This window comes from Hemitrygon akajei, chromosome 26, assembly GCF_048418815.1.
Source record: "Hemitrygon akajei chromosome 26, sHemAka1.3, whole genome shotgun sequence".
Lineage (NCBI taxonomy): Eukaryota > Metazoa > Chordata > Chondrichthyes > Myliobatiformes > Dasyatidae > Hemitrygon > Hemitrygon akajei.
The window spans coordinates 46,074,667-46,096,101 of NC_133149.1; the positions used below are offsets into that span (position 1 = coordinate 46,074,667).

General features: G+C 43.4%; 1 protein-coding gene across 8 annotated transcripts in view; it reads left to right on the forward strand.

Annotated features, from left to right (window-relative positions):
* The window catches only part of sidt2 (SID1 transmembrane family, member 2), a 109,572-nt gene that overhangs the window by 66,388 nt on the left and 21,749 nt on the right, over positions 1–21,435 (forward strand). For all 8 annotated transcript variants that reach the window (XM_073030112.1, XM_073030111.1, XM_073030110.1 and 5 more), the window contains 7 exons: positions 732–798; positions 3,107–3,180; positions 8,955–9,078; positions 12,418–12,535; positions 18,845–18,981; positions 19,692–19,800; positions 20,764–20,840. In XM_073030112.1, the coding sequence (XP_072886213.1) occupies positions 732–798; positions 3,107–3,180; positions 8,955–9,078; positions 12,418–12,535; positions 18,845–18,981; positions 19,692–19,800; positions 20,764–20,840 (706 nt within the window). The remainder of the gene's footprint in view (positions 1–731; positions 799–3,106; positions 3,181–8,954; positions 9,079–12,417; positions 12,536–18,844; positions 18,982–19,691; positions 19,801–20,763; positions 20,841–21,435) is intronic.

The following is a 21,435-nucleotide window of genomic DNA, read 5'->3' on the forward strand; positions in this document are numbered from 1 at the left end:
CATTGGTGAGGCCTAATTTGGAGTATTGTGTGCTGTTTTGGTCACCTACCTACAGGAAAGATGTAAATAAGATTGAAAACTTACAATGGATATCTCTGGAGGACCTGAGTTATATGGACAAATTGAATAGGTTAGGACTTCATTCCTTGGAATGTAGAAGATTGAGAGGAGATTTGATAGAGGTATACAAAATTATGAGGGGTGTAGATAGGGTAAATGCAAGTAGGCTTTTTCCACTGAAGTTGGGTGGGACTACAACTAGAGGTCATGGGTTACAGGTGAAAGGTGAGGAGCGTAAGGTGAACCTGAGGGGAAGCCTTTTCACTCAGAAGACCATGTGAGTATGGAAGGAGCTGCCAACAGAAGTGGTGGATACAGGTTCAATTGCAACATTTAAGACAAGCATGGATAAGTACATGGATGGGAGGGGTATGGAGGGCTGTGGTCCAGGTGCAAGATGATGGGAGTAGGCAGAATACAATGGCATGGAATAGATGGGCCACAAGGCCTGTTTCTGTGCTGTAGTGCTCGATGACTCTAAGACTTGGCATTTTGATATGATTCTGTTTTCTTTCAGGAAATACTAGAGGGAGATTACAAGCCCTTACTTCCAATTTGGTAGATTTGGGAGAAAGTACTGTGTCTGCAATTCATGATCTTTCCTCTCATGATGTTAGTGGAGTGTGTTGGTTCACAGGAATTGACTTTGTCACCTTATTTTTATGTGCCAGGAACATTGCAACTATCGCAGTTTTCTATGCCCTGCCGGTGATTCAGCTGGTTATCACATATCAGACGGTAAGAAGCTGAATTATTAAAGACTGATTGATTAATTTGATTAGCTTTACTTGTCAATTGTGCATGGAAACATGCAGTTAAATGCATTGTTTGCATCAAATCAATTCAGCGAAAATACGCTAGGGGCAGCCACGTTTCTGGTGCTAACATAACATGGCCACAGCTCTCTAACCCTGACCTCTGTGTTTGGGATGTGGGAGGAAACTGGAGCACCTTTAGGAAACCCATGAAGTCACGGGGAGAATGTACAAATGACAGGTTGCTAGCACCCTAATAATGTTACAATAATGCTATGCTACTGTGTCATACCTAGTTTAAGTAGGGAAGTTGGTTAGGTCAAATGAGTGAAGCTCCTTTACCTGGTAATGTTGTGGGCATGCTCTTTTGGCATCAGAAGTGCCGACACTTACGGGCTGCCCAGCACAATCTTCGCTAATTTGACTTGACACAAATGATGCACTTCACTATGTTTCAATGTAAATGTGACAAGTAAAATAATCTCCATTATCTGGAGGATGCAACTGGTGAAATAGATTAGGAAAACATGGCGTAATATGCATAAATACAAACATTTCTAGTGATGTGTAAAACAAGTGTGTTATTATTTAAATGTAAATTGATTGGGATATGGAATATACAAAGAGATCTGGTTATCCTTTCACACTAATCACTGAAAGCAAATTTATGGGTGCAGAAAGCAGTTGGGAAGGTAAATAGTGTGTGATGGTCTTCAAAGCATCTACACAAGTGAATCTGCAGATGCTGTAACACACAAAATGCTGGAGGAACTCAGCAGGTCAGGCAGCATCTATGGAAATGAATAGACAGTCGATGTTTCGGGCTGAGACCCTTCATCAAGACTGGAAAGGAAAGGAGCAGAAGCCAGAATAAAAAGGTGGGGGGGTGGAGGAGTACAAGCTGGCGGGTGATGAGTGAGAAAGGTAAAGGCCTGAAGAAGTAGTAATCTGATAGGAGAGAAGAGTGGACCGGGGAGAAAGGAAAGGTGGGGGGGGGGGGCGCGGAAGTGGGGAACACCAGTTCACCAGTTGGAGAACTTCATTCAAAGAGAACTTCAGTACCTCAGCAAGATGTCTAGCTACAATTATGTAAGATTTTTGGTGGGAGCACACTTAGGGTTTTATATACAGTTCCTGTCTCCTTACCTAAGAAAGCACTTACTGGTGAGGGAGTGCAGCCAAGGTTTAACATATTGATTCCTGGAATGACAGGATGACTATATGGTTGACTATGTATTCACTAATGTGAAGGGATTTAATTGATACTTAAAAATTCCATCAAAGCTAGTTGTACTCAAGACAGGGAGGATGTTTCTTCTGAGTCGGATGTCTAGACTGAGAGGTTACTATTTTGGGTTAAGGGGCAAGAGGTTTAGGACACAGATAAAAGTGTGATTGATAATTTTCACCCTCCCCCTTCCCTCTTCCATTCTCCACTCTGGCTGCCCTCTCACCCCTTCTCTTCTCAACTGCCCATCACCTTGCCCTGGTGCCCCTCCTCCTTCCCTTTCTCCCACTCTCCACTCCTAACAGATTCCTTCTTCTCCAGCCCTTCATCTTTCCCACCCATCTGGCTTCACCTCTCATCTTCTAGCTGTCCTTCCCCTCTTCCCATCTTTTATTCTGGCATCTTCCCCCTTCCTTTTCAGTCCTGTAGAAGGGTCTTGGCCTGAAAAGTTAGGCTGTTTATTCATTTCTGTAGATACTGCCTGACCTGCTGAGTTCCTCCAGTGTTTTGTGAGTTTTGCTCTGGGTTTTCAGCATCTGCAGAATCACTTGTGTTTATAACTAAGAAAAAAGCTCTTCACACGTTGGGTGGCTCTCACAGAGAGAGAGAACACACATCAGCCACAATTGCTTTAAATGCATAGATTGAGTTTGGAGGGTCAAGTAGTCTACTCTTGCTTCTATTTACCAGGTTTACAGGTCTGGGAAGTGGAATTTAATTTATAGTCCATTTTTGGTTGGCTTGGAATGAAGGGTAGAATGGCTTCTGTTCTGACCTGTCTTCCACACAGCTTGTCAGTCTGGGGTTCAATAAAAATGGTTTTGTCTTTGTAGTCAATTGAGGCTCATTAGGTGGCTTTGTGTTTATAGCTGATTGGTTCAACACTTACCCTGTACACTGCTTGTTTTGAGTCTGGAGGTTAAATGTTCCAATTGTGAATTTTGAGTCATGTTGGCTTCTGTGTCTTGTGTGATTCCGGGGTGCTGACCTCCCTGACAAATGATCTGATGACGTTATGAGCAGGTATTTTCTGCTAGTCACATTCATTGTCTTCCTCTGACAGGTTTTCAATATCACAGGGAACCAGGATATCTGTTACTACAACTTCCTGTGCGCTCATCCCCTGGGAGTGCTGAGGTTAGTCGCCACACCCACACTGCCTATTTGATGTGATTTCCCTGTTGGTGAAAGGTATCCGCTTGATGGTGATAAGAAGGCAAAGCTCTCCTGATTTGGACCAATTGTTCTTTGCCTTTGTTGTGGTGCTATTGCAGGGAACAGTCAGAGGTCTCGGAAGAATAGGCCCTTTTGAATCTTGCCTTGACCTGCAGGAATTCTGTAACCCTTCTTGCAAGTGTTGAGCTGTGAACAAAAGTACTGTCATCTACATATTCACATTTTAATATCCTGGATCCTGATGCTTCTGTGATTAACTTTCCAAAAAACTAAATGTTAGAGAAATGTTTATATTTTGTTAAAGAAAATAATATATTAAGTAATACACTACTTATCAGATAAAAACTTGACGGCCTTATAGGTATATAGCCCAGTTCATGATTAAACAGAGATAACAAGCAGGAGGTTAATGGTCAATAATATAATGAGTTGAATTAACTAAACAGAAATGGGTGGAGAAGGAATCAAACTGTGAAAAGGACAACCAAACGAAAAAGGTAAGGGTGTGACTGTTTAACCTTCAAATCATCAACTCTTTCACCATGGCAAAAGTGAGCATAGCAACAAGACACAAGATGGTCACCCTGCATTAGCAAGGTATCTCCTAAGCAGAAATTTCATGGCATATAGGAGTTTCAGGACCTGCTGTCCAAGCTCTCCTGAAGAAGCACAAAGAAACTGGCAAGGTTGAGGACCAGAAAGGCAGTGGTCAGCCACGGAAACGTAGTGCAGCAGATGAGAGATACATCAAACTGACGTCCCTTCTAAATCAGAAGTAGTACAGCGCTGCTATCAGCTCTGAACTCACAGAAAACACTGGAACCCAAGTACACCCCTCTAGAGTCCAGAGAAGTCTTGTCAGAGGTAGTTTTCATGGAAGAGTTGCTGCCAAAAAGCCATTCCTCTGAAGTGGAAACAAAGCCAAGAAACTCACATATGTGCAAAAACACAAGGACTGGGGTGCTGAACGATGGCAGCAACGCTCTAGACTGAAGAGTGAAAATGTTTGGCTCAAACAGGAGGCAGTTTGTCTGCAGAAGAGCTGGAGAGCACCACGTGGATGAGTGTCTGCAGCCAACAGTGAAGCACGGAGGAGGTTCCCTGCAGGTTTGGAGCTGCATTTCTGTAAATAGAGTTGGTGATCTGGTCAAAATTAATGGAATCCTCAATGCTGAGAAGTACAATCAGACTCTCATCCATCACACAATACCATCAGGGAGACATCTGATCTGTCCCAACTTCATTCTGCAGCAGGACAATGACCCCAAACACAGGGCCAAGGTCAAAGATCTACCTTCAGCGAAAAGAACAAGGAGTTCTGCAATGAATACACAGAGCCCTGATCTCGACATCACCAGGCTATCTGGGATTACCTGGAGAGACAGAAGCAAACAAGGCAGCCAGTGTCTGCAGATGCTTGGAACAACCTGCCAGCTGATTTTCTTATTAAACTGCATGACGATAAACCTAAGAGAATTGATGCAGTTTCAAAGGCAAGGGGTGGTCACAGCAAATATTGATTTGATTTGCTGTTTACTGCTCTTTATAGTAAATTCTTGGATATTTAGAAATTTTATTATTTTTGAAAGCATCTTTGCTTTATAGATTTTTTTTACATGTGTAAAAAAGATTTTTTTTTACATTAATGATCTGGATGATGGAGTAGTAAATTGGATTAGTAAGTATGCAGATGATACTAAGGTAGGTGGCGTTGTGGATAATGAGGTAGGTTTTCAAAGCTTGCAGAGAGATTTAGGCCAGTTAGAAGAGTGGGCTGAACGATGGCAGATGGAGTTTAATGCTGATAAATGTGAGGTGCTACATTTTTGTAGGAATAATCCAAATAGGACATACATGATAAATGGTAGGGCATTGAAGAATGCAGTAGAACAGAGTGATCTAGGAATAATGGTGCATAGTTCCCTGAAGGTGGAATCTCATGTGGATAGGGTGGTGAAGAAAGCTTTTGGTATGTTGGCCTTTATAAATCAGAGCATTGAGTATAGGAGTTAGGATGTAATGTTAAAATTGTACAAGGCATTGGTGAGGCCGAATTTGGAGTATTGTGTACAGTTCTGGTCACCGAATTATAGGGAAGATGTCAACAAAATAGAGAGAGTGCAGAGAAGATTCACTAGAATGTTATCTGGGTTTCAGCACCTAAGTTACAGGGAAAGATTGAACAAGTTAGGTCTTTATTCTTTGGAGCGTAGAAGGTTGAGGGGGGACTTGATAGAGGTATTTAAAATTATGAGAGGGATAGATCGAGCTGACGTGGATAGGCTTTTTCCATTGAGAGTAGGGGAGATTCAAACAAGAGGACATGAGTTGAGAGTTAAGGGGCAAAAGTTTAGGGGTAACACAAGGGGGAATTCCTTTACTCAGAGAGTGGTAGCTGTGTGGAATGAGCTTTCAGTAGAAGTGGTAGAGGCAGGTTTGGTATTATCATTTAAAGTAAAATTGGATAGGTATATGGACAGGAAAGGAATGGAGGGTTATGGGCTGAGTGTGGGTCAGTGGGACTAGGTGAGAGTAAGCGTTCGGCATGGACTAGAAGGGCCGAGATGGCCTGTTTCTGTGCTGTAATTGTTATATGGTTATATGTGCCTAAGACTTACAAAGTACTGTATATAGGTGATTATGTAAAACTACAAGAAAAATAACTCTCTATCGCTATCAATGGAGCCCAGGTTCAACATGAGAAGTAAGTTGTTCCAAGGGAATATAAGAACACTTAGACTTCAGAGTTCATTGCCTATTATAGTGGTCATCAAAAGAAGTCCATGCTAACCATCAAGTACCCATCTCTACTAATCCTGCTTCCTAGCACTTGGTCCATAGCCTTCTGTATGTTGGTGATCTAAGTGAACATCTAGATCATATTCAGTGTCCAACTCCACCATCTTACCCAGCAGTACATTCTAAACTCCAAGTACCCTTGCAAACCCTGGAAACTGCTTACTTCTCACCTTAACCTTGGGGTCTCTGGTTTTAAACCATGAATGTATAAACCACCAGGTTCAGGAACAGTTATTACCCTATAACCATCAGGGTCCTCAACCAACGTGGATAACTTCACTCATCTCAACACTGAACTGATTCCACAACCTATTGGCTCGCTTTCAAGAACCTACAACTCATGTTCTCAGTATTACTCATTACACAGTTTGCCTTTTTTTGCAAATTGAAAAACTATACACAAAGACTGACAAACAACTATTGATTCTGTTGTGTTTCTCTGCTCTACTGTGAATGCCTGCAAGAAAATTAATCCCAAGGTAGTATATGGTGACATACATGTTCTTTGATAATAAATTCACTTTGAAGTTTTTGAACTTGGATATTTAAATTCTTGGGTCAAGAACAAATCCAATATAATGCCCCATTCATGACTTTACACAGTTACCTGAATGGTGGAGGAGTTTACTCCGGCAATAATATTCACAAATGGGATGTGGCAAAGGGTTATGCAGGCCAGCAGTTGGCACCCAAAACAGAGGGCCCTTATTAAAGTGGTAATGCACCACCTGACAAAAGCACTGTAGTCTGCCTGGGTATATGTCCAAGCATGGTATATGAATTTGAAATTGATGGAATTTCCAGTTAACTGCTCTTATGGGTGTGGAATCAGGCCCTTTGTTCAACTGGGTCTGTGCCAGCCATCAGCCACCCAATTACACTAACCCCATTTTATTCTCCCCAAGTTCCATTCAGTTCTACCCAGATTCCACTGCTTGTCTATTGAGACCCTCCATTGGTCAGGGTCGACCGTGGATGTTGATCCTGGCTGTCTATGTGATGCATAAGCCAGGGCAATACCTCTTAATGCAGCTGATGAAGCCAAAGGAACGGCAGAGACCAATACAATTTGGCACCAACAGCATTGCAGGAGATGCAAGTGAGTGTTGAACTCAACGTAGGACTGCCTTGTGGACTTCAGCTCCAGATTTTTCCCTTGGAGTTTCCTCCTGAAGCCTTCCCCATGAGTGGGTACAGCCGCAAGGCAGAGGAGGTTTGAAATCAGAGTTTCCCTTCTAGATGAGCTGCCAACCACAGCTGACAAGTCCCATCTGCCCAAAGTGGTTGGTTTTAAGGCACCAGTAACCTGCCTTTGTCCCATCTCCTGTCAGTAGAAATTGTTCCACCAAGTTTAGTAGCTAAGCCACACATGGAGGCCAGGAGCCGGACTTGGTTGTCAGAGGCTATTTGAGATGCATGCCATTGGGAGCATTTAATAGGTAGTGGGAGCTTATCCCCATTACCACTCACAACTTTCACCCCCCATCCCAGTTACGACAATACACATACCTTTAGGAGAATACAAAACCCAGAAAAAACCCTGTGTTTTTTTTTAGAGATACAGCATAGTAACACTGCCTTCTGGCCCAAAGTGCCCATGTCGTCCAATCACATCGATGTGACCTATTACCCTACTAACCCATATGTAGAAATACACACGGTCACGGTGAGAACGTGCAATCACCTTACAGACTGCAACAGGAATTGAACCTGAGGCACCGGTGCTGTAATAGCGTTACACTAACCGTAATGTCCTTTTTTCAACAATATTTTGATAGTTTTTTAAAATAAAGAGAACATGGTATAAAGGAGAATTGTGCAGTGCATAACAAATGTATCAAATGTACAATTCACATCTATGAAAGAAATGCACCCATAGTACAATCATGCATTGATTATTGCTCCACCCCTCCCAGTCTGCAACTCCAAGCCATCAATCCATTGGCAAAAAGGGTTAAACAGAACCTTTGTCCCCACAGAGCTGCATTGGTTTGGAGAAGGTGTATTTTTCTATTACATAGGCTGTTGTATGATAATAAGTTTATGTCCGAAGAGTTTTACCGAGAAGTGCTGGAGGTCAGGGATTTGTGTGCAGAGGAAAGGAAGAAAGAATGGACCTTTAGTTTGGCTGGGGATTCTGAAAATATTCAAGAAATGGTCCCCACACCTTTAGGAACTTTATGTCAGAGTTGAGGATTGAATAGTGGATCTTCTCAAGGTGTAGACTGGACATGATGTCCCTGAGCCACTGAGCATGGGTGGGCAGGGCAGCATCCCTCCACCTGAGCAAAACTGCAAGCCTGGCCAAAAGAGAGGCAAAAGACAGTATGCTCCCCCTCTCCGGAGGTGCCGAAAAGAGCAATCAAAGGGTTAGGTTCCAAATTATAATTAAATATTTGGGAAAGAGTTTGGAAGACATCTTTCCAGTATTTTTCCAAGCTATGGCATGTCCAATACAAATGGATAAGGGAAGCCTTGCTCCTTTTGCATTTGTTGCAACAGGGATTAACATCTGGGTAAATGCGAGATAATTTAGTTTTAGACATATGGGTCCTGTGTACAACCTTGAACTGTAACAGGCAGTGGCGGGCACATAAAGAGGTTGAGTTAACTAACTTAAGAACTGAATCCCATACATCGTCTTGACAGTGAAAAACTTAAATCTTGCTCCCAGGCAGTTTTAATCTTGTCAAGGGGGCTCGCCTCAGAGCCGCCAGCTTGTCGCAGATAAAAAATATTAGCCGAAACGCCCTTTTAGGAGAATGGACAAACTACCCAGACAGCACTGGAGGTTGGAATTGCTGTGCTTGTACCATCCATTGTTCATAGTGTGTATGTGAAACTGTAGTGTGGAAATTATCCAGTCTTGTTCTGTTTGTTCATCATTTTCTCCTGCTTGTCCACTTGGAGTTGATTATCTCCTCTTTCACCAACAGTGCATTTAACAACATCCTGAGTAACCTTGGATACCTGATGCTGGGACTGCTTTTCCTGCTCATTGTCCTGCAACGTGAGATTCTACACAAACGAGCCCTGATGCGGAATGATGTCTATGCTCTGGTACAAATCCAGCCAACTCCTTCCTGTGTGTTTCATTACTGATTGATCTTTAACAGGGCTGAAGTAAATTAACAGTTCTGGGATGATGTTGGCATTGGAGAACCCACGAGACTGTGTTCAACCACCTTTTAATTAATGAAATTGGGCTGCGCCACATTATCATCAAATGATGTTTGAAATGTCTTTGCATAAATTAAAATAATGTGTACATTATGGGGATAAAAAGATAAGGTGAAGCCATTGGGATTTGGTGTTTAAAAATGTATTGGCATAGTACCTAAGACACATCTAAGTTCTTTCAATTATTTCATATTTTTATTTAGAGACACAGCGCATTAACAGGTCCTTCCGGCGCAGTGAGCTCACCCCACCCAATTACACCCATGTGACCTGTATGTCTCTGGAATGTGGGAGAAAACTGGAGCACCCGGAGGAAACCCACACTTTTCTGGGGAGAGCATGCAAACTCCTTACAGACAGCAGTAGGAACTGAATCTGGGTTGCTGGTGCTGTAATAGCATTGTGCTAATTGCTATGCTACCATGCTGTCCCACTTAATGCTCTGGGTGATGTGGGTTTGACCCTGGTCACAGGTCTGTGTGCTTGTTATCCCTGTGAACCCCTGGGTACTCCAGTTTGATCCCACACTTCAGTGATATGCTGGTAGATTAATTGTCCACTGTACGCTGAGTAACCACTTTGAGGTACACCTGTACACTTGTTAATGCAAATATCTAATCAGCCAATCATGTGGCAGCAACTCAATACATAAAAACATGCAGACATGGTCAAGAGGCTCAGTTGTTGCTCAGACCATTTATCAGAATGGGGAAGAAATGTGATCTGAGTTACTTTGACTGTGGAATGATTGTTGGTGCCAGACGAGGTTGTTTCAGTATCTCAGAAACTGCTGATCTCCTGGGTTTTTCACACAGAACAGTTTCTAGAGTTTACAGAGAATGGTGCAAAAACACATCCAGTGAGCGGCAGTTCTGTGGATGAAAACACCTTGTTAATGAGAGAGGTCAGAGGGGCATGGCCAGACTGGTTCAAGGTGACAGTAACTCAAATAACCACACATTACAACAGTGGTGCGCAGAAGATCATCTCTGAATGCACAACACGTCAAACCTCGAAGTGGATGGGCTACTTGCTGGCCATTGAATGTATATTACACCTCAGTTTTGGTAAATGGCAAAAAGACTCAAAGGGGAGTTTATACGTATATCGAGTCATAGAGCATGGAACAGACCCTTTAACCCAACTGTCCATGCCAACCAAGATATCATTCTGAGCTAGCCCCATTTGCTTACAGTCCATGTCCCTGTCCAAATGTCTCCTCAACATTATACCTACCATTACCGCTTCCTCTGGCAGCTCACATAATAGAGGAATTGTAAGGGAATGAAGAGAGGAAATTAGAACACATGAGATTGTTCTGTTGTGTATTGGTTTGGACTTCAATCTGCCTTCTCATATAATGGCTGTAAGCTTGACATCACAGACAGACATACTTTATTGATCCCGAGGGAAATTGAGTTTCGTTACAGTCGCATCAACCAAGAATAGTGTAGAAATATAGCAATATAAAACCATAAATAATTAAATAATAATAAGTTAATCATGCCAAGTGGAAATAAATCCAGGACCAGCCTATTGGCTCAGGGTGTCTGACACTCCGAGGGAGGAGTTGTAAAGTTTGATGGCCACAGGCAGGAATGACTTCCTATGACGCTCAGTGTTGCATCTTGGTGGAATGAACAACATTGGAACTTGAACAAGAAAGAGGTTTTTAGCAAGTGCAGGAACTAGGAAAGGACAAGAGGTCATATGACCATAAGATATAGGAGCAGATTGAGGCATTTAGCCCATTGAGTCTGCTCCGCCATTTCATCATGGTTGATCTAATTTTCCTTAGTCCCAATCTCCTGCCTCCCACCTCCCCACCCTCTCACCGTATCCCTTCATGCCCTGACCAATCAAGAATCTATCAAACTTGGCCTTAAATATACATAAAGATTTGGCCTCCACAGCTGCCTGTGGCAAAAAAATCCACAGATTCAACACTCTCTGGCTAAAGAAATCCCTCCTTATTTTCATTCTAAAAGGATGCTCCTCTATTCTGAGGCTGTGTCCTCTGGTCTTAGACTCTCCCACCATAGGAAACATCCTCCCCACATCCACTCTATCAAGGCCTTTCACCATTTGATAGTTTACAATGAGGAGGAGGAAAAAAAAAATCACAACTGTAAAGAAGGGATTAAGCAAACACCAGAGCTGGTGCAAACATCTGCCATCTGCCATGAGGGAGAGTGGTTTGAAACACAGGAGAATGTGCAGATGCTGCAAATCTTGCACAACATGCACAAAATGCTAGAGGAACTCAGTAGGTCAGGCAGCATCTATGGAGAAGAGTAAACAGTTGATGTCTCAGGCCAAGCATCCTGATGCTGGAGCTTGGCCCGAAATGTCAACTGTTTATTCCCCTCCATTGATGCTGCCTGACGTGTTGAGTGTTTATAAAATTGCTGATGACAAATAGTGATGTTTTGGTCTTAACTTCCATTGAGCTTTGAGGCAATAAAGAGTGTGTTGTGTGGTATTAAACCAGTAGGCAGCCCAAGGCTGCTGATCTGCAGGTAAGCAGTGCAAAAGAAGAGCAAAAATAGTGAGATATTGTTTATGGGTTCATTGTCCATTCAGAAATCTGATGGTGGAGGGGAAAGAGCTGTTCCTGAAACATTGACTGTGGGTCTTCAGGTTATGGTATTCCTCCCTAATGGTGGCAATGAGAAGAGTGGTGGGGCTCTTTAATGATAGATGCTGTCTTTTTGATGCATCACCTTTTGAAGAGGTCCTCAGTGAAGGGGAGGCTAGTACCTATGGTGGAGCTGGCTGAGTTTACAACTTTCTGCAGCATTTTCTGATCCTGTGCATTGGTCCCTCCGTACTAGACAGTGATGTAGCAGTTAGTATGCATCTGTAGACATTTGCAAGTGTGTTTGGTGACATACCAAATCTTTTCAAATTCCTAATGAAATATTGAAACACAGGAGAGGGTTGGGAGGGAAATAGAGAATGTTTGAGCACTGATTCATTTCAGGGCTAGTGAAGGGACCAGAATTGCTCAAGTGCAGATACCTCTGAGATACACAGATCTCCAAGGGTTATAGAGTTAACCCTTAGTGTCAATGGAGGAACAACAGCAATGCCATGGGAAATTGGACAATGTGGGATTGAACCTGATCTTGGGGGCAGCAGGTGTAAGTCATTCAGAGTCAAGTAGTCAGCGGCAGCAGCTTATTAAATTTCAATCAGTATTTTATCTCTGTCTTGTAGGAATGCGGAATTCCGAAGCACTTCGGATTATTTTACGCAATGGGAACTGCACTTATGATGGAAGGTCTCCTCAGTGCCTGTTACCATGTGTGCCCGAACTACACCAATTTCCAGTTTGGTGAGTCTACGTGTCACATCCAAGGACAATTATCAATGGATCTAGGATCTGGGATTGGGCTCAGGCCATTCTGTGGTTAAAGCCTATTCAAACTTCAAAAATGTCTAACAGTTCAACAGCAGGAGATGCAGAAATACAGGTAGTCCCTGAGTTACGAACGTCCGACTTACGGACAACTCATGCTTACGAACCGAGGAAGGAGAATGCCATCCGCCATTTTAAGTCAGATCGTGATGCCGTCCACCATTTTAAGTCGGATTGCGATGCCGTCCGCCATTTTAAGTCATTGCTGTTGACACTGTGTTGAGTATTTAACTTTGTATTTGGCTTAAATTTTTCTAAGTAAGATTCACCCTGACCCCCCCCCCCCCCCCCGTTGGCTGGTGGCGCAGTGAGATCAGTGCGGTGCCGGGTTGATGTCGATCCAGTGACTCCTGTACCATCTGTGCCGGGTTAATGTTGAGCGCACAACTCAATCTAGTTAAAAAAAAAACACTGCCACCTCCAGTTTCAATTCCCACGTGGAATATTGTGGAGGATCAAATACCCAAACACAGCACAGCCCCCACATGTACCATTTAACCTGTCTCAGTGCAGTGGAGTTTAGGACCCGGGGAATTCAGTGTACGTAACCCGGGGACTGCCTGTAAATGGAAAGCTGGGAAAATTCACAGAAAAACCTGCTGCTGGGGGAGCTCACCAGGTCAAAGTTCAAAGTAAATTTATGTATATGTCACTATATACAACTTGAGATTCACTTTCTTGCAGGCATTCATAGAACAAAGAAATACAATGGAATCAATGAAAATATTGACAAACAGTTGATGTGCAAAAGAAGACAAAATGTGCAACTACAAATAGTACAGTCGGCCCTCCTTATCTGCGGGTTCTGAATGCACGGATTCAACCAACCGCAGATCAGGAAAACCCGGAAGTTCTCTCTCCAGCACTTGTTGTTTAAGCATTGTTTGCCTCGTGTCTCGTTCAGACGCTACTTTGTTTCTGAAAAAATGGCTCCTAGAAAGCAATTAAGTGGTCAAAGCAATTCCTCAAAGACTAAGGGAACGTAAAGTGCTATCTCTCGCAGAGAAAGTAGAAACCTTAGATCTTTTGAAAAGTGGCATGTCGTTGCCGAAGTGGTCCTCAGCCCTCAACCTCCACAGATCCTGACTTTAGTATTATTGAGCCTCCTCCAAAGCGTCCTTATTCCCTAAACAATACAGTGTAACAACGATTCACACAGCATTTCCATTGCATTAGGTATTATAAGTACTGTAATCTAGAGATGATTTAAAGTATTACTTGTTTTTGAGCATTGTTCACCTTGCGTCTCGTTCGTTCGCTCCTTGTGTTGTGAGCAAGAAGAAGGAGTTTAAAGCTAGTAAGGGATGGCTGGCTAGTTATGTAAAACGCTACAGCTTCAGGAACTTAAAGATCACAGGAGAATCGGGATTGGCTGATGCCGAGGTGGCATCAGCATTCCCAGAAGAGCTACGATGATTGCGTTTGTACTGAACATGTACGGACTTTTTTCTTGTCATTATTCCCTAAACAATACAGTATAACGGGTGTGAATTGGGATGATGTTTTTGCAGGGAGATGTACTATGAACATGTGGTCAATGTTTAAGGATCTCTTGCAGGTTGTTAGGAATAAATTTGTCCCGGTGAGGAAGATAAAGAATGGTAGGGTGAAGGAACCATGGGTGACAAGTGAGGTGGAAAATCTAGTCAGGTGGAAGAAGGCAGCATACGTGAGGTTTAGGAAGCAAGGATCAGATGGGTCTATTGAGGAATATAGGGTAGCAAGAAAGGGGCTTAAGAAGGGGCTGAGAAGAGCAAGAAGGGGGCATGAGAAGGACTTGGCGAGTAGGATAAAGGAAAACCCCAAGGCATTCTTCAGTTATGTGAAGAACAAAAGGATGACAGGAGTGAAGGTAGGACCGATTAGAGAAAAAGGTGGGAAGATGTGCCTGGAGGCTGTGGAAGTGAGCGAGGTCCTCAATGAATACTTCTCTTCGGTATTCACCACTGAGAGGGAACTTGATGACGGTGAGGACAATATGAGTGAGGTTGATGTTCTGGAGCATGTTGATATCAAGGGAGAGGAGGTGTTGGAGTTGTTAAAATACATTAAGATGGATAAGTCCCCGGGGCCTGACGGAATATTCCCCAGGCTGCTCCATGAGGCGAGGGAAGAGATTGCTGAGCCTCTGGCTAGGATCTTTATGTCCTCGTCCATGGGAATGGTACCAGAGGATTGGAGGGAGGCGAATGTTGTCCCCTTGTTCAAAAAATGTAATAGGGTTAGTCCGGGTAATTATAGACCGGTGAGCCTTACGTCTGTGGTGGGAAAGCTGTTGGAAAAGATTCTTAGAGATAGGATCTATGGGCATTTAGAGAATCATGGTCTGATCAGGGACAGTCAGCATGGCTTTGTGAAGGGCAGATTGTGTCTAACAAGCCTGATAGAGTTCTTTGAGGAGGTGACCAGGCATATAGATGAGGGTAGTGCAGTGGATGTGATCTACATGGATTTTAGTAAGGCATTTGACAAGGTTCCACACAGTAGGCTTATTCAGAAAGTCAGAAGGCATGGGATCCAGGGAAGTTTGGCCAGGTGAATTCAGAATTGGCTTGCCTGCAGAAGGCAGAGGGTTGTGGTGGAGGGAGTACATTCAGATTGGAGGGTTGTGACTTTGGTGTCCCACAAGGATCTGTTCTGGGACCTCTGCTTTTCGTGATTTTTATTAATAACCTGGATGTGGAGGTAGAAGGGTGGGTTAGCAAGTTTGCAGACGACACAAAGGTTGGTGGTGTTGTAGATAGTGTAGAGGATTGTCGAAAATTGCAGAGAGACATTGATAGGATGCAGAAGTGGGCTGAGAAGTGGCAGATGGAGTTCAACCCAGAGAAGTGTGAGGTGGTACACTTTGGAAGGACAAACTCCAAGGCAGAGTGCAAAGTAAATGGCATAATACTTTGTAGTGTGGAGGAGCAGAGGGATCTGGGGGTACATGTCCACAGATCCCTGAAAGTTGCCTCACAAGTAGATAGGGTAGTTAAGAAAGCTTATGGGGTGTTAGCTTTCATAAGTTGAGGGATAGAGTTTAAGAGACGCGATGTAATGATGCAGCTCTATAAAACTCTGGTTAGGCCACACTTGGAGTACTGTGTCTAGTTCTGGTCGCCTCACTATAGGAAGGATGTGGAAGCATTGGAAAGGGTACAGAGGAGATTTACCAGGATGCTGCCTGGTTTAGAGAGTATGGATTATGATCAGAGATTGGGGGACCTAGGGCTTTACTCTTTGGAGAGGAGGAGGATGAGAGGAGACATGATAGAGGTGTACAAGATATTAAGAGGAATAGATAGAGTGGACAGCCAGCACCTCTTCCCCAGGGCACCACTGCTCAGTACAAGAGGACATGGCTTTAAGGTAAGGGGAGGGAAGTTAAGGGGGATATTAGAGAAAGGTTTTTCACTCAGAGAGTGGTTGGTGCGTGGAATGCACTGCCTGAGTCAGTGGTAGAGGCAGATACACTAGTGAAGTTTAAGAGACTACTAGACAGGTATATAGACAATAGACAATAGGTGCAGAAGTAGACCATTCAGCCCTTCGAGCCTGCACCGCCATTTTGAGATCATGGCTGATCAACTACTATCAATACCCGGTTCCTGCCTTGTCCCCATATCCCTTGATTCTCCTATCCATAAGATACCTATCTAGCTCCTCCTTGAAAGCATCCAGAGAATTGGCCTCCACTACCTTCCGAGGCAGTGCATTCCAGACCCCCACAACTCTCTGTGAGAAGAAGTTTTTCCTTAACTCTGTCCTAAATGACCTACCCCTTATTCTCAAACCATGCCCTCTGGTACTGGACTCTCCCAGCATCTGGAACATATTTCCTGCCTCTATCTTGTCCAATCCCTTAATAATCTTATATGTTTCAATCAGATCCCCTCTCAATCTCCTTAATTCCAGCGTGTACAAGCCCAGTCTCTCTAACCTCTCTGCGTAAGACAGTCCAGACATCCCAGGAATTAACCTCGTGAATCTACGCTGCACTTCCTCTACAGCCAGGATGTCCTTCCTTAACCCTGGAGACCAAAACTGTACACAATACTCCAGGTGTGGTCTCACCAGGGCTCTGTACAAATGCAAGAGGATTTCCTTGCTCTTGTACTCAATTCCCTTTGTAATAAAAGCCAACATTCCATTAGCCATCTTCACTGCCTGCTGCACTTGCTCATTCACCTTCAGTGACTGATGAACAAGGACTCCTAGATCTCTTTGTATTTCTCCCTTACCTAACCCTACACCGTTCAGATAATAATCTGCCTTCCTGTTCTTACTCCCAAAGTGGATAACCTCACACTTATTCACATTAAACGTCATCTGCCAAGTATCTGCCCACTCACCCAGCCTATCCAAGTCACCCTGAATTCTCCTAACATCCTCATCACATGTCACACTGCCACCCAGCTTAGTATCATCAGCAAATTTGCTGATGTTATTTTCAATGCCTTCATCCAAATCGTTGACGTAAATTGTAAACAGCTGTGGTCCCAATACCGAGCCCAGTGGCACCCCACTAGTCACCACCTGCCATTCTGAGAAACACCCATTCACCGCTACCCTTTGCTTTCTATCTGCCAACCAGTTTTCTATCCATGTCAATGTCTTCCCCCCGATGCCCTGAGCTTTGATATGGAGGAATTTAAGGTGGGGGGTTATATGGGAGGCAGGGTTTAAGGGTCGGCACAACATTGTGGGCCAAAGGGCCTGTAATGTGCTGTACTGTTCTATGTTCTGTAACAACTATTTACATAGTATTTACACTGTATTAGGTATTATAAGTAATCTACATATGATTCGAAGTATATGGGAGGATGTGCATAGATTATATGCAAGTAATACGCCATTTTATGTAAGGGACTTGAGTATCCGTGTTTTTTGGTATCCGCGGAGGGTCCCGGAACCAGTCTCCGTTTGATAAGGAGGGCCGACTGTATAATAATGAGAACGTGAGTTGTAGAATCATTGAAAGTGAGTCCACAGATTGCGGAATCAGTTCAGTGTTGAGGTGAGTGAAGTTATCCACACTGGTTCAGGAGCCTGGTGGTCAGGCTGAATCTTTAGAAGCAAAGGAATAGTTGACATTTCAGATTGAGACACTACATCAGAACAGCTGCTTGACCCACTGAGTTCCTCCAGTGGCTCCAATCGCATAAACATTATTCTGGATCAGTGGTGATCTCAAGGTGCTTTAAGAGCAGAACACATTGGAGGGAGTCACTGAGAGAAATGAGAGCAAGGAGACTTCAGTAGGAGTATGAAGAATCAGTCCGACTGCTCTCAAATCTCCTCAGGCCGGGAAGAAATAATGCCTTGCCATTTAGATGAGAAATGTTGTTTTATTATTTAGGGTGGCACAGTAGGACAACACTTTACAGTACCAGCAACCCAGGTCAATTCCTGCCACTATCTGTAAGCTGTTTGTACTGTACGTTCTCCCCGTGACCATGTGGGTTTCCTCTGGGTGCTCTGGTTTCCTCCCATAGTCCAAAGATGTACTGGTTAGTCATATGACGTATGTTGCATGTTATGGAGCAGACTTAATGAGCCAAATGGCCTGATTTTGTTCCTATGTCTTGTGGTCTAGCAGGTTAATTGGTTACGTGGGTGTAAATGGTGTGTGCGTGTAGGGATCAAAATCCAAAGATGGTCTCAAAGCAGAAATAGTTTTCACACCAGTGACAAACTACTTAGCAGTTGATCTATCCCTGTTTTAACTTCTTTAGACCAAACCAATTATACAGTTGCTCATACAACCTGAAGAGCTAACCCCACAGATGCTGACTATTTCCAGAATTCTTTTTCTTTCAGATTTATAACATCTGCATTTTTTAACTTTTCAGTAACTGGGGAAAAAGTCAGATTCAACCTCCCAATGCAATTGGAGTTGATTTCCCACTTCTGCTGGCATAATCACTGGACTTCTATAGAAAAATATTTCCAATAATCAGCTTGTTCCTTACTGTCCCCCACACTCAGAGGGGTTTTTGAGGACAAAGTGACTACAGATACTGGAACCTGGAGGAGCTCAGCAGGTCAGGTAGCATCTGTGGAGGCAAAGGGATGGTCGATGTTTTGGGTCATGAACCTGCATTAGGACCAGAAGAATTTTTGATTGTTCCCAATTCGGTGTCAAGTTGGTTCTGACAATGGCCATTGTACAGGCTCATTTTAAGTCTTGATGGAGGAACCTTGTCCCCGTTCTGATGCCTCGTTCTGTTTGGTGCACAGACACGTCGTTTATGTACATGATAGCTGGCCTCTGTATGCTGAAACTGTACCAGAAGCGCCACCCAGATATTAATGCCAGTGCCTACTCTGCCTACGCCAGCCTTGCCTTGGTCATATTCATCTCCGTGTTGGGAGTGGTGAGTTCAGCTTCCCTTTGAAATACTCTTTTTGTTAAAGGAAACAAACCTGTTCATAATGGCTGTAATGTTATGAGAATGAAGTTCAATTTATTCTTGTCATAGTTACATAGGGTATAAATGCCATGAAAATCAGCTTTTTGCAGATCATTATAAGATGAGGGCAACACAAGTTAGCATAAACCTCAATTAGCACATAAGTAACTTCCACAAAAATAAATAACAAGATAAACATAATGAGACTAGTGCAAGAAATTACAGCACCAGTGGCCTGGATTAATTCCCACCACTGCCTGTAAGGCGTTTGTATGTTCTCCCTGTGACCATGTGGGTTTCCTCCCACACTCCAAAGACATATGGGTTAGTAGGTTAATTCGTCACATGGGGTAATTGGGTGGTGCAGCTTGTTGGGCTGGAAGGGCCTGTCAGCGTTCCATATGCCTAAGTAAAAATAAATGTCCTCTGACCAGTGCTGAAAGAACTTACAAAGTCAGTCAGCATCTATGGAGAGGAATAAACAGATGACAACGCGATTGATGAAGAGTCTTGACCTGAAACATTGACTGTTTATTCCCCTCCATAGATGCGGCCTGACCTGTTGAGTTCCTCCAGCATTTTATGTGTGTTACTCTGAATTTTCAGCATCTGCAGAATCTCTCGTGTTTATGATCCCCTGATTTTTTTTTTTGTCCTTTCTTCTTTCTCTCCAGGTCTTTGGAAAGGATTACATTGTATTCTGGGCTGTTTTCTCCTTTATTCACATCCTATCAACACTTCTGCTCAGTATACAGCTCTATTACGTGGGCCGCTGGAAACTGGGTAAGTATCAGCTCTGTTCAAAGTGTACTTTCTCTGCAGCAGTTCCATCTCCCTGCTTATTTGGTGTTCTTGGATAATGTCTTGGGTTTGTTTCTAAAGCGGTACACCTTGGACCTCCATCTCACAGCCATCACAGCTTTGGTGGGGAAAAAGCATTTCTAATACATCGTTCACATTCTAAATGACACCACTGCTGTATTGGTCTTTCCCTGGTTTGGGAGTGGGAGCCCCTTGTGGGCATTGTCATTGTTCAGGATATTTATGTATTTGTGGCAGCTATAAACTGTAGGTGCTCCTCACTGCACTCTCTCCTCACAGCTCTTCCATGGAGAGAGTTAGGAGTACCAAGTTTCTGGGGTTGCACATAATGGACAATCTCACCTGGTTTCTCAACACAGTTTCTTTGGTCAAGAAAGCACAGCAGCGTCTCCACTTCCTGAGGAGGTTGAGGCGAGTGAGGCTCCCCCACATTCTAATCAATCTTTACAGGAGCATCATCGAGAGTGTCCTGACCAGCTGCATTTTGCCCGATTTTCTGCCTGTCCTTTCTGAGAGTCTCACTACACACTGCATCAACATGTATACCAACTGCCCCATCTTCAGCCCTATCACTCTCATTCCCATCCTCCTGCATATACTATCTGATAGCAAGGGACAAAATTGGTCTATTTGAAGATCAGCGTGGTCATTTGTGTGTGGAGCCAAAAGAGATAGCAGTGAGTTAAATGGATTTTTTGCATCTGTATTTAGTTGGGAGATGGACACAGAATCTATTGACTCTATGTCTCTAAACTCTTCGAATGGCTAAACAGCAGGTCAACAATGGCTGTAACTGTCCCCAACCCTATCCAACACAGTCTATTGGCCCCAACACCCGGCAATGATGAAGTCCTTCCATGAACTGATTCTCCCCCGCTTCTGTCATTGGAGAGCATTTTAAATGGTGCGTCTTGTCTTTTGCAGATGCAGGAATATTCAGAAGGATAATTCATGTAATTTATACTGACCATGTCAGACAGTGCAGTGGTCCTGCCTACATAGTAAGTGCTCTTTTGTTGCTTGACAGTCACAGCTACAACCAAGACATTTGTTTAAAGATTAGCTTTATTTGTCACACGTACATTGAAACATCCGGTGAAATGTGTTGTTTGTGTCAGTGAACAACACAGTCCGAGCATGTGCTGGGGACAGTCCGCTCGTGTCACCATACTTCTGGCACCAACATAGCAGGCCCACACCTCACTAACCCTAACTTATACTGTACATCTTTTGGAATATGGAAGGTAACCAGAGCATGCCGGGAAAACCTACAGGCAGAACTTACTTACAGAAAACAGCAGGAATTGAACCCTGATTGAGATTACTGGCACTGTAAAGCATGACGCTAACTGCTACAATGTAGTCCATCCACTGAGCCGAGTTCTGCCATTGGTAATGCTCTTCAAATATTTGCCCATGGTTTTTAATTCCTGGTCTGTTCCTCTGATTCTATCATTTCTACACCTCTGACTCCCAACCTGTGTGTGGTCACTTTCCTGACATGACGCTTAATATTCCTTCAACATAAAAATATTAAATAATTAACTACAGCTTCACCTACTATATTTTAACATTTGGAATATAGTCGGGAAAATT